The sequence below is a fragment of the Podarcis melisellensis genome (assembly GCF_964234715.1).
Source record: "Podarcis melisellensis genome assembly, chromosome: 5".
NCBI lineage: Eukaryota > Metazoa > Chordata > Lepidosauria > Squamata > Lacertidae > Podarcis > Podarcis melisellensis.
The window spans coordinates 82,448,250-82,465,167 of NC_138537.1; the positions used below are offsets into that span (position 1 = coordinate 82,448,250).

The following is a 16,918-nucleotide window of genomic DNA, read 5'->3' on the forward strand; positions in this document are numbered from 1 at the left end:
CAGAAAATAGTTTTCTAGTTAATTTTTCCTTATGTTTCATGTCCTTACTACATAGTAAAATGTTATTTAGAATGTTTGAAGCTGCCACAAGATTTTCCTCCGTTATTTTAGTAGTAGTTGTAGTAATCTAAGAGCTAAAGATTAGCTGCTATACCCTCAAAGAAAAAACAGGGTTACCAAACATATCCATTGAAATTCAGTCCATGCAATTCCAGGAATTTCAACAGATGCAACTTTCCCTACTTCTACCAACTGTTAAATATGCAGGAGTCCAAGCCACAGTAGAATAAGTAGCAGGCATAGCTCTCTGGATATTAAAATACTCAACCTGGTTCTGGAAAGAGCACCTTTTCAGAACAGTGTGAGGTCTCTGTGATGCTAACTCTAATCCCTTCCATCTTCTTATCCGAAAGCAGCAGCCTTGCTGTCAATAGTGCGACCAGAGGCCAAGAGGAACGGGGCTTCTGTAACTTTTACAGGGGGGGGGGACTATTCCCTATTCTACATGGCCATGGCCATTCAGAGGTGCAAGCGCCCCGCCCTCTGTTGAATCTGGTTTCCCTAGCAACCACAGAAAGTGCTGAAACAAAAGCCATAGGACTGCAACAACAATATATTGATAATCATGCGTTCACAATCAAGTAGATAAAATATCACAATTGCAAAATGAGCATTTCAGCAAAGGCTTTAAAAAATCCCAAAACTATATATCATAAAAATAATTATTATTTCGCTGAAGAATGCTCTAAGCAGCTGACAGCAGACAGGCTTCTAGATAAGGTCCTGTTTCAAAGATCTTTCTCAGATGGTAACACCTCAAAAATGTTTCAATGCCCTGATTGCAGTTTTTGCAACTGGGAGGATTCAGAAATGTTTATATCTCTAAAGATGTTATTTGAATCTAAAAGGATATTATCATCCAAGCCAGTGGAGTAGAGCTGTTAACAGAAATGTGCCTGCTAAGCACAATTGGAGGATTCTTCCCGTATGAATAATTTGAGGAATGCTAAGGCACCATTGATTTGCTTACAGTAGTAAGCAGACATGTATAGGATTGTGCTGTAGAAGTTTTTCCTGGGTTGCCATCCAATTTTTCCTGAAGCAGAATCTGAAGCAATTGCCACATATGTGACCAATACAGCAGTCCTTGTTAGGATTAGAGATAATCCTCTTTAAAAATAAAATAAAATACTGTCCTCCACCAGCCATAGACTGCAGCTACTTAAGGAAGCCTCTTGCAACCCGACATGTGCACTTTTAAATGAACTTCCTTCCGCTGGCGTCTAATTAATATTTAAAATGCCCATTGTTTTGCCTGAGAGACCAGAGCAGCTACTGATGCTGGCAAAATGTCACTGTGGAGAAAATCTTCCCTAATAAACTACACTTACCCCATACCCTAGAGTTTTTTAAAAGGACCAGCAGGACCCTAAACTCATCATACATTTATCTGGAATGAACTCAAAATGTTTAATTGATACATGCTTGTGTCTGAACACTGTCAAGTCTCGTAATAAGATGTTTAGTACAATACAGCGGGAAGACAGCTCGAGTCCAGCAACAGTAATAAGTAATGACACCCGAAGCACAGAGGCGGCTCCCCAATGGATTGGTGACAAGTATAAAAAGGCAATCTAGCCTGTGTAAGCTTTAAATGTGGTCTGGATTTTTACAATTACATGTCCTAAAGGCTGTTATTAGACATGAAGGCAATGAGAAGGAAGGCAGTCATTGCTTCGCCACTAACACCAATTATAGGAAACATAAATGATTTACATTTTTGTTCTTTAATAAAAATCAGCCCTGAGTTGGATTTTAAAAAAAATAAAATAAAGGGAGGGGGATCGAGCAGAAGCCTAATGGGACAGAAGAAAATAGAGTAATTGGGGGCTGCTGTCTTTTCACTTCCGATGAGAAATTATTTGAAGAGACAAGCCAAGAACTTTAAACAGCAGAAACCTAGAAAAGTTGTAATTTGGATGTCTTCAGTTGTGACTTTAATGGTGTTTGCTTGAAGAGCTTTCTTTTATCTCCACAGACATACTTCAATGACAATATTCTCACGCTGATACGTACGCTGGTAACAGGAGGAGCCACGCCAGAGCTGGAGTCGCTGATTGCGGAGGAGAACGCGCTGAGAGGCGGCTACAGCACACCCCAGACGCTTGCAAACAGGGACAGGTGTCGGGTGGCGCAGCTGGCATTGCTAGATGGGCCTTTTGCAGACCTCGGGGTAAGACCAGGACAGCAAAATGAAAAGTCCGGGAGTTATTCCGTAGCTGCCTTTGTCTTGACCTCAACAGAGAAGATGCGTAATCTCTAAAGGCAGTGTTGCCTTTCTTTGAGTATCCCACTCAGAGCTGTTGAATTTGGGGGTTGTTTGCTGCAGTGATCTGAGAATTGGCAGCTGGAAGACTTAACCCATCTCCCAGATATTTTCCAGCTGACCCCTGGCAAACCCTCTTCTGCATTAGATCTGCATTGCACTCTGCCCCTCATACCAGTCCTGGGCAATATATTGATAATATTGGCCAGGACTGGTATGAGGGGGCTGAGTGCGATGGCAGTTTCACTCAGGGATATATTGCTCGTGAAACCGCCACTCTGCCTCCAGCGCCCAGCTGAGGGAGAAACAAGGGGAGCCAGGCGCTGGAGGCAAAGGAAGTCAGGAATGGTGGTGGTTTCACCAGCGATATACCACTGAGTGAAACTGCCGCCACAGTGGGCCGGCGCCTCAGCCAAGCTGTTTTACAGAGCGCCTGACCAGCCACTGGCTCATATGAGCCAGCAGCGCAGTGGGGTCTCCATTAATGTGCTCTCCCCTTTCCGGCTCCTGCTCATACACAAGTAGGAACGGGTTTGTGGTTGTTTAGCTGGGGAGGTGCAGGCTCTGTGACAATTTTCAATTGAGGGGGGGGCGCAGCTGCATGCCCCTCAATGGAGACGTTTACGCCTCCAGCTCGTGCAGAGGCAGCCTAACTTGGCTATGGCCTGGCTGGCTTTGTCCGGGAGGGTGGGCTGCATCTTTCCTCCCAGAAAAACGGAGCCCACCATCGTGCCCTAAGACAGCCCTCCCTTGCAGACTTCACCCAGGAGGATGGACTTTGTCTTTCCTCCTGGGGTGAACAACCACCCCGGGGAAAGAGGCAGCATGCTTGTATGGGTGAAGGCAGTTAAACACTACTGTCACCTGGTCCATATTTGGGGAGTGGAAGGCAAGCGGGCAGCCCCCCATGCCAAGGACCCCTGCCACAGGCTGGGGGCAGCTGCATTGGCCCCAGCCCACAAGGCACTTGAGTGAATGCGCCTCAGCTCCCGCAGTGAGAGCTGAGGCAGTTTCACCCTGCGCCTCACCAGCTGGGGCCAATGCAGCTTGAAAGTGAATCGCCATTGCAGTGTATTGCCAAACATCACAGTTTGGCAATATATCGTGATGTTGAAAAAACAAGCTGCACTGGCCCACAAGGCACCAAGTGAAATTGCTGCAACTCTCACTGTGGGAGCTCAGGCACTCACGGGCTGGGACAACACAGCTTAGCTGAGGAAGAGGAAGGTTCTAACATATAGAATAAGAGAACAAGAAGAACATATATTTAAAGGAGATTGGAAAATGTTTATTGAATATATGGAGGAAAATTGTGTTTGAAAACGTGGGCAGCATTAAGATAAATTCAACAGTGTAAATAAGTTTTGATGGATGTAATAAAGATATGCAGGGATTTATATTGTGCAAAATGAACCATGGAAAGAGAGGAAGGGAAGTCATTGATATCTTAAGGTTGTTTAAAACAGAAATTTATTTTTAAAAAAGGAAGGTTCCCCCACACTAGGTGAGACAGCCCTGGTGCTCTCCCAGGAGCATCAGGGCTCCTTTAACTGCTCAGCTGAGGCAAGGCAGCTGCACACTCCTCAGTCGAGCAGTTTAAAGATGCAGAGGGAAGAACAAGCTGTATCAGCACCTCACCATTACAGCTTGTTTCTCCCTCTGCGTCATATGACGGCAGAGTGGGATGGCGGTACAGTGGTGCCCCGCAAGACGAATGCCTCGCAAGACGAAAAACCCGCAAGACGAAAGGGTTTTTCGGTTTTTGCGACGCTTCGCTAGACGATTTTCCCTATGGGCTTGCTTCGCAAGACGAAAGTCCATAGGGAAATCTCCGGGGACCTCTTTTAAATGCTGCCGGTGGGGAGCAAAGCCTTTCCCCCGCCTCCGGACTTCAGAAGAGGTCCAGGAAGGCCGGCGGGGGCGAAAGGCTTTGCTCCCCACCGCCAGCATTTTAAAAGCGGTCCGGGATAGCAGGGAAGCGCTTCCCGCTATCCCGGACGGCTTTTGAAGGCAGGCGAGGGGGAGCAAAGACTTTTGCCCCCCACCAGACTTCAGAAGAGGTCCAGGACCTCTTCTGAAGGCGGGCGGGGGGCAAAAGTCTTTGTCCCCCCTGCCTGCCTAACCGGGGGCTTTTAAATTGCCCCGGGACTGTCCGGGGCGATTTAAAAGCCCCGGACGGCTTTTGAAGGCAGGCAGGGGGGAAGCAAAGACTTTTGCCCCCCGCCAGCCTTCAGAAGAGGTCCAGGACCTGAAGGCTGGCGGGGGGCAAAAGTCTTTGCTCCCCCCTGCCTGCCTTCCCGGGAGAGCGGAAAAGGCAGCGCTGCCTTCCCGCTCTCCCGGAAAGGCAGGCAGGGGGGACAAAAGTCTTTGTCCCCCGCCCGCCTTTGGAAGAGGTCTAGGTCCAGGCAAAAGTCTTTGTCCCCCCTGCCTGCCTAACCGGGGGCTTTTAAATCGCCCCGGACAGTCCTGGGGCGATTTAAAAGCCCCCGGTTAGGCAGGCAGGGGGGACAAAGACTTTTGCCCCCTGCCTGCCTTTCCGGGAGAGCGGGAAGGCAGCGCTGCCTTTTCCGCTCTCCCAGGAGCCTTCCCCCGCCGGCCTTCAGAAGAGGTCGGGGGACAGACTGTCCCCGGACCTGGTCTGAAGGCGGTTTCCATAGGAACGCATTAATTGATTTTTAATGCATTCCTATGGGAAACCGTGCTTCGCAAGACGAAAAACTCGCAAGACGAAAAGACTTGCGGAACGAATTAATTTCGTCTTGCGAGGCACCACTGTATCTCTCAGTGGTATATCACTGGTGAAACCGCCACCACCCCTGAGTCCCTCTGATAGAAGAGCCCGCTGGAGGAGGGAACTCTTGACTCCCTCCAGTGGACACTGCTAGCAGAGGGACTCAGTCAGGAGCAGTGGTGGTTTCACCAGCGATATACCACTGAGAGATACCAACATCGTGGTCTGCTCCTCATACCAGTCCTGGGCAAAATACCCAAACAACCCCCTTCCAACTGTTAATGGCAGCAAAGAAAAGCTCTTCACTTATGTACCTTGGCTGCTGGCTTCTGAGTGCAACCCAAGACATAGCAAGGGAATAGTGGAGTAGCCCAGGGACCTTTTTAAATGTGGCACCATCATTAGGCAATGTCCTCCACAAGATAGGCACCCCCCCCCAGCCCTGTTTTACCTACCTTGTAGTCACCTTATAAAACATGGTTCTGTGGGGAGGTTTCTAGTTGTCCCATCTGCTCCGGCTTGGGTAAATTCCTATTTTTCTATTGTTGTTTGCTATATTGCTGCTGTTACAATTTGCCATATCCAAGTGGGAGATTTTTATAGACTTGTAGAGTTGGATGGGACCACGATGGTCATGTATTCCAACCCCCGCAGCACTGGAATCTTTTGCTCAGTGTGGGGCTCAAACCTACAACCCTCAGATTAAGAGTCTTGTCCTCTACTGACTGAGCTATTATTTTCTTCCTAGAATTGATGCCTCCTACTGGAGGCATCAGGCAGGTTCCTCCCCATCCTTTGGCCTTCTCTTCAAGGGGAAGGAGTCATTCCTCTAACCAGACTAGCTCTCCCTGTGGTCAAAGAAACTTAAACTGGAACTAGGGTTGGCAGTGGTGATAAACTTGAACTGGGATGTAACTGTGCCAGTAGCTCAACGTGACTCAATTGCCCTTTATATAAAAAACAGAAAACAAATGTTGAGAAGGACTCACTGACCTGTCAATTCTTTATGCACTTTATACATGGCTTTATATTCTTCCATAAGAGCTCCCCATCTGCATCTGGTGTGGTTCAAACCTGACCTCCGTGAGAATTAGGCATCTCCATCTTCTTCAAGATTTCTTTACCCGGGCAGGCTGTAAATATAAACAAGCACAACATACTCTTAGACACAGGGTTTCTCCATCAGTTCAAACATTGAACTACCAGCCATCCAGTGTAGAAAATGAAGTCATGTACATATAGAGTAACATCAAACAGATTAAGTATGTCTAACCCCAATGGCCATGCACTTGATTCTCCCTCCCCTTATTGTTCTGACCCATCTTAATCAGGTATCCACAGGGACAAGGCAGGCCAGTGGCTGGAGCACCACAAGTCACTCCATACTTGGTTCAACAAAGGCCAGAGGTGAACTTAGGCCTGCTAGGTCTCTTTCACCACCAGTTGGACAGATGGGGTGGCATGGGAAGTGCTTGATTGCTCTGACAAGTCAAGCACTGTTGGCTCCGAAACCCCAACATCCAGAGCCTGATCCAATTCCCCAGTTGGTAGCATAGCAGCTCTGGACTTGGCTGACGACTCCTCTGAGCTTGAGGTGATGACACCTAATTTGTAGAAGGGATAATCCTGCAAATGGGAATACACAAATGCCCATGCACATCCTATGTGAGATGGGAAGCACATGCACAACCCTGCTGCCCCTTTGCACAAATTGGATCCTTGTGAAATACCAGTTTTGACTACCCCCATGGTTCTCGAAGTATGTGGGGGTCATATATTGCTGTTACTTATACAGATGATACTGAAGCTGGAAGTTTGATTCATCATATATATGAAACAGTTTCTGTATCTGCCATACTGAATGCCAGTTGAGTCCCCTAATCAAAACAAATGCTTGGCTTGGAGACAAAAGACAATTTTGATAGGTGGCAACTTCAGTTATAGACAAACACATCCTCACCTTCTCTAATTTCCATTTTTTTCAGGGCTAAAGAAAGGGGGGGGTTTCTTACCTACTAAGTGTTAATCTCCCCAGTGAAATCCAAACTATCTTGGTGAAAATTGACAACATAGTTAAATAAACTGAGCCATATGACACAGTAATTTGCAAGACCGGAGCAAGTTAGGAAAAGTCACACCTTCTTAATCATCCAGTAGTTCAGACTACATTGCTCTTAATTTGTGGAATAGCTGTTCTCTGGGCCCCAAGCTTACATGTTCAATTAAAATAAGAGTCAGTCACTGTTCCCAGTTCAGGTTGGGGTTTTTGTGAGGGTTTTTTTTTGGGGGGGGGGGATACAATCACTGGGATCGGACACATTCCCATGCACACATTTATTAGCTGGTTTCAAGATTAAATATTTAAATTAGACAGCTCCTTGACTAATTGTTTCTCACTCGTGACAAGTAAACAACAGATTGCCTCACACCTTGTCCCCTTGGCACAGAACTACGGACTTAAAAAATATCCCCCTCCATACATCCTTTCATTATCACTGTTGCAACTGAGGCTGAAGGGTGGGGGGTGGGAAGGAAGTGGAGAACAACCTCTTAATTCCTTTCTTCTCCTTTTTGTCTCCTAGGACGGTGGTTGTTATGGAGATTTGTTTTGTAAAGCTTTGAAAACATACAATATGCTTTGCTTTGGAATATACCGATTGAGAGATTTCAACCAAAGCACGCCTAGCCAATGCACTAAGCGGTATGTACAAAACTTAAGCCTCTTGGCCAGCCATTATCGTTATTGCTGTTTTTCACTGTCCCTGTAAACTTCACCACAGCACCAAGGTGGTAGAAGTATTTGTGCATATGCTACTGCATGCTTCTTTCGAAGTAGTAAGCTTCACTGAGTTTAAGCCCATTTTGTAAGTATGAAGCATCCAGTGTTTTTTTCACTATGAATTCACTACCACTGATCATTTCCTGAATATAGTGAACTTCCATGTTTATCAAGAGACCCCCTAATGCAGAGGATAGTAAAGGGACCCCTGCCCATTAGGTCCAGTCGTAACCGACTCTGGGGTTGCGGCGCTCATCTCGCTTTATTGGCCCGGCGTACAGCTTCCAGGTCATGTGGCCAGCATGACTAAGCCGCTTCTGGCGAACCAGAGCAGCGCACGGAAACACCGTTTACCTTCCCGCCAGAGCGGTACCTATTTATCTACTTGCACTTTGAGGAGCTTTCGAACTGCTAGGTTGGCAGGAGCAGGGACCGAACAACGGGAGCTCACCCCGTCGCGGGGATTCGAACCACCAACCTTCTGATCAGCAAGTCCTAGGCTCTGTGGTTTAACCCAGAGCGCCACCCGCATCCCTAACGCAGAGGATAGCCGTGCATAAAAGTACTCCTTCAGTCGTCTTAAGAGAGAAAAAAATATATGGGCAAAGATTAAACCATTCTTGGGTTCACACACTTTCTCCCCCCCCCCCATCAAACCTGAGGAAGTACACTGTATAACTTGAAAGCCTAAAAGGTATTATTTTAGCAGCTCCATTTTTTCCTAATGTACTAGTAGAACAAGCTGATTTTGAACTACAAATAAATAACTAAAGAACTGTCACCAGTTGATCACAATGTACCAGAATACTTCACTAGTGAGTTAACTGTTAATAAGCCATGTGTTTTTTTTAGAAGATGTAGAAAATATATTCCCTTCCTTGCTCCAAATAACCCCAAGCTATTAGTCCAAAGTTGCAAAGGTGACTGAGATATCTGAAGTGGTACCTTCTCTCATTTGAACCTGTCTGTGTGCTGAGAGTGTCATCAAAACCCCAGCTTTAGATGCCCCTGTTGTCAGAAGTGAGGCAAGTAGGAACCAGGGGCAAGCATTTTCTGTGATGATGCCCTATCTCTAGAATTCCCACCCCCATGAAGTTCATGTGTTTTTCCTTTTCCAGCAGCAGGTAAAACTTATTTTGTTTCTCTGGGCTCTTGAAAGGGGAGGGTAACTTTCAAAAAAACTACAACACATAATTATTACTGTTAAATTCCTGACATGGCTGTATCTGATATTCTCAACATTTGAATGTTGTACGTTTGTTGGGTAGAAACACGAGATATGGGTAGTTTAAATAGATAAAGTAAATGAACAAACACCACTGGTGAGCAAACACATACAAGATTTCCCCATTCTGTTTCCCTCTTAACAATTGTTTTGCCTCCAAAGTAGGCACAGGATTTAAAGCCCTTGCAATTCTCAGGTTAGCAAATGAGATACAGCAATAGGTTAAAACTCACAGTATGGAAAGAGGGTCAAGGAAGAGAAATGGGCGAAGGAAATTAGGGGGAAGGGAAGACTGGAGGTATGACTTACAGCAGATAGGGTTCAGAGGCAAACAACAAAAAATATCTGAACTGAACTGATCAAAAGAGTCACAGATTGCAGGACAAACTGTCTTCCCCAACCTGTCTACTGTGGCAGAGCATATTCCAGCAAGGGGGGCTGCCACACACATTAGTGTATTACAGGCAACTGCTTCCAAGACAAAGTGACTTGTTCAGCCCACTTTTCTTACTTTATAATATTCTCCTCACCTGCCTATCAGCTTTTGGATCTGTTTCCTACAGACATGGCTGCAGGGATAGTAAGACACCTTTTCCCAAACCTGGCACCCTCCAGATGTTTAAGCCACCTCAGTGATGCTCACCCTTTGAACTGAAAATGGCCTCAGCTGTTTTCTGTCTCTTGTGCTGATGCAAATATCCTTTCCCTGAATGCATTAAGATGGGAGGATGTTGCATTATTTTGGTGGTGAGAGATGCGCGGAAGGCTGCAGAGAAATTACAACAGGTTTATTGAAAATCTAGGGGCATCTCTTGAAGTACCTTGGATGTCTTGCTTCAAATTCCGACTGACAAATATAACTCAAAGATTTGCTGAACCACCACCACCACTACCCTGAAAACGCTTGTTTCTTCTATGGATTCCACCAGCAGTACATTTCAAAGTCAAGGCCCTCACACATCTTGTTGGGAACCATTGCTGTAGTGCTGTGGGATGGATGCATGAAAAAGCAGCTCCCCACAGCACTACTGCAACCTTTATCAGATACCTATGCAATGACTGTACAATAGAAGCTCACTCCCTTCCTTTCAGCGTGAAAATATCAAGCTGATGATATTATTTGTGTAGAGCATGGAAACCTCATGGAAAGGAAGTAAGATGGCTGTTCTTTTCTTTTTCAGTTTTGTTATAGCCAACCCACCTTATGAGTTTGAGCTTGTGCCGACAGACTGGATCTTCTGTTTGATGCAGTACGACCACAATGCTGGCCAGTCCCGGGCTAGTCTCTCCCATTCTTCCCATTCCTCCTATACGTCTAGCAAGAAAAGCTCATCGGTTCATTCTATCCCAGCAACCGCAAACCGACAGAATCGAACTAAGACCAGGGACTCCCGGGAAAAGCAGAAGTACGTGCAGGAAGATAGACTTTGATACGTGTACCCACTCCCACCGTGTGTGAAGCTGTATCCACCACCCATACCCTCCCAGTTGGTGTGTCCAATAGTAGCTTTCCCTCTTCTCCCCAGCCCTCCCCTGTGGAGTTCCCATTTTTATACACATATTTTGCATATGTATAACAGTGTGCATGTGGTTGTCATTTTTTATTTCAATACCATAAAACCCTTAAGCACAACAGCAACGAAACAGACAGACCAAACATTATTTATGACGCAGAGCAGGTGGGGGGGAAAGTTAAGAGCAGATGCTAAGAACCCCTCACCATAACTATTCTAACAGAGATTAAACCACATGTAGTGTGACTACTGACTTTGGGGTGTCAGCTACAGAAAGTTCTCTAATGGCTGGTGTGGTAAAAGGGGCACTTGCGTAAAATAATTCACACACATGAAATTCAACCCCAAATTGGTTACTTTTCTAAGCCTCAGATAAATGTGCTGTAGGGGTGGGGGTCAGTCTTTTGTGCTGAAACAGCCTCACACTATTTTATAGACTTTTGCTGCACCTGCTTTTATACCAAAGTAATATCAGGATGTTTCTTGCACATAGGACTGTTAAAATATATAGAGAGAGTGCCTTTTTCACATTAATACGAAAATACTTTAAAAAAAAAAACTAGGCCTGTAGTTCTTCAGTTCTAATTATTTAACCTCCCCCACTTTTTAAAACAATGTTCTAATTGCATATTAATTTTTGTCTATACTGCCACATGAATAACTATTTTCTCTTACTTTTGACATTTGGGAAGAAAAGCCATGTGTATCATAAATACAGAATACAGCTTATTAGAATCTTCCTCCCTGAGACTTTTATATCTATTAAAAGGTGAATTAGTCACCTTATGTACAGAATAAATGGGGTATAAATCCTCCCCGCTATGGCAAACGCTCATGCTCATTTTATTCAGAAAAGAGCAAGTAACTTTACGTATCAATAAACTCTTATTATCAGCGCACTCCCTTCCCATTCTGATAGCTTAATTGTGTGCTATTAAAACCTCCAGAAAGAACTTGCATACACATGAACAGGAAAATCTGGGGTCATGCTTTAGGTTGATGGGTTTAGCCAAGGTAAATAATAACATAGCTGTTGCATAGCACCTGCTGAACTTAATGGCAACATACCCTTTAAATCCCTGAAAGGATTTAAAGAACGCACAAAACAGATTGCCTTGCATTAGTGCCTATTGCTAACTCCTTCAATCGGGGTTGCAAGATTCCACTGCCTTAGAACTAGTAAGCCAGAGTTTCCCAAAGTAGTGAGGAACAATTGTTTCTGGACTGAAACTAGAAATTTGCTTCTCTCTGTCTCTCTTGCACTCCCTCAAAAATATATGCATTTTTTTATAAACAACAACAATCTGCTCCTAGAGCAGCAGACATGCTTATGACTGGGAATAGCCCTGTTAACATGGCCTTCCAGCACCCAAAAATTTCTTTTGTCCATTCAGGGAAGGCTCCATGATGGTATCATCCCCATACTTTCTGGGCCCTGCTGAGGCTTCAGGGATTTCTTCTCACTTACCAGCTGGAATGCAGGCAGGGCTACTTGAGGGATTTGCGGTGTGTTCTCGCTTATGCCACTGCCCATAAATTGGCAGGTTGTATGTGAAGAAACAATCCTGCACAGAGCCGCCCCAATATATAAGTCTGCTTTTGTACCCAGTGAACATTTTGGGGGAATCGCTGTACAGTCAGGAAGCTCTCTGAAAGGACATCTTGCAACCCTCTGTGCTAATCAGTAGCTCATATCTAGTGCCTAACCCATTTACTTGTCAGTAAGACCTAGTCATTAAGTTTCAGAAAAAAACGTGCATAAATAATGTAGTTCAGCAAGACACTGGCCAAGCTAACAACATTGCAGAGAATTAAATGTGGTTCACAGGAATGGAGTCAGGATTGAATGTTCACAGAACATGTTTCTAAACTATCAGGCTTGCACCTTGGAGCCCTGCACCACCTTATTTATCCATTGCAGAAGACTAGTTCCTTGCAACTGCACCTCCTTGCTCCCTATTCCTCTGTCCTACCCCTTCCCTTTATAGAAATAGTAGCTAGCTGGTTGCCTGGCATGTGCTTTATGTTTTAGAAAGTATATTGGGGATGCGGGGAGTTGCTATATAGATATTTCCCCTCCCCTCTCCTCCTCCGGAAAGCATGATGATTATAGAAGCTTGCTGTGTGAATTGACAATGAAGCCAAGCACTTTTACTGACAACCTCTGGTTTGGTGCAATGCCTAAAGCCTTTCCGCCTTACTTGTAATCCTGATTGGGAATTCCCAGTCTTACATACTGAGGGGTGACTGCAAGTTGGCATTACTGGAAAACATTTCAGACTATTATTGTCCCTACCCCCATCAACCACTCACCCTCTGCCCTGTAAGACCAAAGCAGTACTGCCAACTCATTGTGCTGGACCCTGAAGATAAATTTGCACAGTTTTGCAAAAGAAGGTCCTGATCTTTGCCACCAGGCATTCTCTAACACACACCAAGGATGTGCCAGTTAAAGTGCTCAATGGGACGCGTGACAGTTTAAAGGCGTTGTAAAACTTACATAGCTTACTTCTCTTTCTAAAGTGCGACAAGGATGAATAGAATGGGCCAAGGTATGACAATTGATGGTTCTGCATGAGCTAGAAAACTGCTGTGGGGTTTCCTTCTATAACTTTGTCCTTGTGGAAACTTGTGACACATTAAAAACCACGTTACCAAACTTGATTCAGTTTTTTTTTTTTAATTTCAGATTTGTTGTAATGTCTATTTTAATTTTATTTATTTATTTGGCTTTGTTTCTAAACCCAAAGTAAACTGGCTGTTGTTGCTGCTGCTGTTGCTCAACTCTCATTTGCGATTTCTTTTTTCTACCCTATCACCTGCTTGCATTTCATTTCCAACTGCACGTGTCCCCCCCAAATGAACAACTAGGTGCTCACTTGGTGAAACTGTTTTTTTGTTTTTTTGTTTTTCCTGTGGTGCCATCTTGTCTTGTCACTCTATCTCCCCACTTCTGTCACCCAGTATACATTCACCACCATTCTTCCCCCTCTCCCCATTTCTAGTGGTGAATATTGACTTGATATTATGTTACTAATTTATTTAGGGATTGTGGGTGGGGATTCCATATGCTGCTTTGCCATCAGACCTGCTTTTCTGTTAATGCTACAACCTGGTTCCTCCAACAATGGAAGGGATATCAATATGAAAGCAGTTGTCCCATGAATTTGATGCAGCAACGAATGTGTCTGAGGAAATGCATAACCGTATATCTAAAATGGAGACCATTGTAGATTATGTGTTTGTATTAGAGAAAGAAAGAAAAGGGGGAAAAGACCAGAAAATGTTCTGCCTGACACAAAATTATGAATGAAAGCCTTGCTTAAATTGGGCCTTTAAGGAGCTCGATTCAGCAAATACTGCTGCTGTAGGGCCTTTCCATTCTTTTAACAAGATCCAGCACAGGAACACCATACATTCACTGGAATAGTATTCGCCCACTTTGCTTGCTGAATTGTGCCCTAAATCACTACCCATTTTTACACTGCTTTCAATATACAAGTAGATTCACTTAGTAGAGATAGTGTGCATGGGGTTGTTTGTTGGTTTGTTTACTCATTTGGAAAACACTGTCTTTGAATAAAGGCCCAGGTGTTTATAAAGTGTTGAAGCACGTAAGGCTTTGTAACATAAAAACAGATGTGAAAATTATATGAGAAACACACACCAAATAATGCGCTTATTATTCCCTCCTGTCCCTGCCATCTCCCATTTGAAATGGTACTACATCCTACAGGTATCCCTTCAATTAATTTGGACTATAATTCCAGGTGCCCTGGCTTAGCAAATTTGCAGGTTACAGTGTACAAATTACAAAGGGTATTAAGAATTTGCAGTGATACAGAGATGGGATTCGTGGCTGACATGGGGCATTTATTGAACCCCAGGTCACACTCCTTCCCATGACGTTAACCAAAACAGTTTAGCACAGTCCCTGGTATCCTCCATAGTTATTTCTGGGGCTCAAAGGGGACAAAAGCCACTTTCCATATAGGCTCCTCTCTCCAGGGAGGGTGGCAACTGGAAGCATCTTCACAGCCTTGATTAGCTGCTGCTACTGCAGCACCATTAAAAACTCCCATCACCAGCGAGCAAGCTCACTGAGGTTGACTTGCTTGTTTTGGTGATGGCGAGGAGAGAAAGATTTCTTAAAAAATGAGTGGCACTGCAGCAGCAGCCAGCTAACTCTATGAAGCTGCTCCAAACCAGTGGAAGAAGACAAATAAAAGGAACAGTAAGCATGCAAGAACATTTGGGGAATATTTTGGAAGTCCTCAATCTTTTTTCATGCTGAAAATGTTATGTGAATGTGCCTAACTTCTAATACTAGACATATTACACGCACAAAAAAACCCCTGGGCTTTATTCATGCAAGGAGGCAAGTGCAAGTGGTGGCCAAGGGCAGGGATGGAGATGTGCTAAAAGATGGGGACATCCACAATGAAAGTTGCATCCAGCAATGTTCACTGAGGCCCAGATGATCAGTGCAGTGTGGTTGCAGGCACTGGCAGAGGAAGGGGGTGCGGTGCGCCCTGGGTGTCATCCCTGCCCCGCACCCCTGGGACGCTCGCCACAGGCAGCGCCCCCCCAGATGCTTGCTACTCGCCACAGGTGGTGACCCCCCGGGATGCTCCCCTGACCCCCTGGGCGGCTAGCCCCGCCCCATGGGCAGCTAGCCCTGCCCCCAGGTGCATAGCATGTGTGCTGCTCCAGGTGCCGGCACAGCTAGCTCCGCCTCTGGTTGCAGGTGCACATCCAGGTCAGTGTCCACTGCCTGCTTATGCACATGGATCTCCCTTGCTGGATTGGGTGGGCATTTATGTTGAGATCAGAAATGGGCAACTTGTTCCCCACTGAAGGCAGAACGCTTCATGAGCCTGATGAGCACAGCTGTTTTGCATATTTTAGTAACACGAACATCTATTCCCACAATTTTTCTTTACATGAATGATGGCTAAACTGCGACAGGCAGATGTGTTGCCCAACTGCTTTTATTTTGAAACCACAATGGCACAAAATGCTAAGGCACCAAACATCTCTGAACTAAAACTGTAAGGGCTGGACACATACTTGGTTTTAAGACCTAAAAGCAGGGATCCTATTGAGCTATTACATGCTTAAGTTATCCCCCCCTGGATTTAGAGGATTTAGGCCATGAATTGACTTTAATACATCACAAACAAGTGACGTCCTTTCACACTTTGTGCAAGTTGCTATTTCAACAAATATGTACACAAGTGAGCCCGGCAACATAATGTTGCTGAACGGAATGCTGCTGTTCAGAGGGTTGAGCCATTAACCCGGCTCCCTGGTTTCCCTCTGCACTGCATTTGGGCCCGCTGAGTATGCACAGACCTCCCCAGCCTGTTTTGGTGGGGAGGAACACACTTGCGCTTTGTTTCAGCTAGATTAAAATTTCTGCTTTCCCTACTGATTTCATGAGCAGCTCTCACTTCCATCCCTCAGGACATTTTAAAATGGCTTTTCAGTGTGAACCAGAAATTGATCTATCCGGACAATGAGATGATTCTTTTTATCCTTTTTATAGCTAGGTCCACACATTCTACCCCAGACTCCCTTCCATCCAGTTCTGTTTCTCGCGCTCTCTCATTTCATTCATTCAACATTTCATGCCACCGAGTTATCATGGGGCTGTTTGACAGGGATGTGTTCAACCTCTTAGGTTTTTCTGTAAAGTTTTTGGGGGTGTCAGCAAACCTTGGCGTTAACAAAGTCTGATACCTCTCTCGTGTAAGTGGGAGGTATAGCTCTGGCTCCAGCACCATGATTGCAGGAAGATTAGAACCGATGTTAAAATGCATGGTGGTAATAAGAAAGTGTCCATTTGTAAGCTGCATTTGGAAAACTTTTAAATCGCCCCGGGACAGCGGAGAATTCCTCCGCTGTCCCGGGGCGATTAAAAAATGCTGGCGAGCGGCAGCACTGCCGCCCGCCAGCATTTTAAGATCGCCCCGGACAGCGGAGAAGTCTCCGCTGTCCCGGGAAGGCAGGCGGGGGGAAGCAAAGACTTTCGCCCCCCGCCGGCCTTCAGAAGAGGTCGGGGGACAGACTGTCCCCGGACCTGGTCTGAAGGCGGTTTCCATAGGAACGCATTAATTGATTTTTAATGCATTCCTATGGGAAACCGTGCTTCGCAAGACGAAAAACTCGCAAGACGAAAAGACTTGCGGAACGAATTAATTTCGTCTTGCGAGGCACCACTGTATAGTATCATATCTATCTATCTATATTATTTGCAGATTATGGATAGGTATCTTTTCAAAGTGATGCGGAGGACAAGCCTAGTTGTGGATCCTGAGCTGACAGATGCACCTTTACGTAT

The 16,918-nt window shown here is 45.2% G+C and overlaps 1 protein-coding gene and 1 long non-coding RNA gene across 24 annotated transcripts in view; one reads left to right on the forward strand and one right to left on the reverse strand.

The window, feature by feature from the left end:
* The window catches only part of KCNMA1 (potassium calcium-activated channel subfamily M alpha 1), a 547,562-nt gene that overhangs the window by 518,244 nt on the left and 12,400 nt on the right, over nt 1-16,918 (forward strand). For 10 of the 15 annotated variants that reach the window (XM_081913468.1, XM_081913470.1, XM_081913472.1 and 7 more), the window contains 4 exons: nt 2,039-2,233; nt 7,640-7,758; nt 10,243-10,467; nt 13,099-13,127. In XM_081913468.1, the coding sequence (XP_081769594.1) occupies nt 2,039-2,233; nt 7,640-7,758; nt 10,243-10,467; nt 13,099-13,127 (568 nt within the window). Of the gene's footprint in view, nt 1-2,038; nt 2,234-7,639; nt 7,759-10,242; nt 13,235-16,918 lie in introns of those variants that run through there. The other 5 variants (XM_081913478.1, XM_081913479.1, XM_081913466.1 and 2 more) reach the window with 2 other exon arrangements.
* LOC309371193 overlaps nt 1-16,918 on the reverse strand; it is a 98,976-nt gene that overhangs the window by 55,607 nt on the left and 26,451 nt on the right. For 8 of the 9 annotated variants that reach the window (XR_014168871.1, XR_014168872.1, XR_014168873.1 and 5 more), the window contains exon 5: nt 6,051-6,190. This is a non-coding gene — a long non-coding RNA (uncharacterized lncRNA). Of the gene's footprint in view, nt 1-6,042; nt 6,191-16,918 lie in introns of those variants that run through there. The other variant, XR_014168879.1, reaches the window with a different exon arrangement.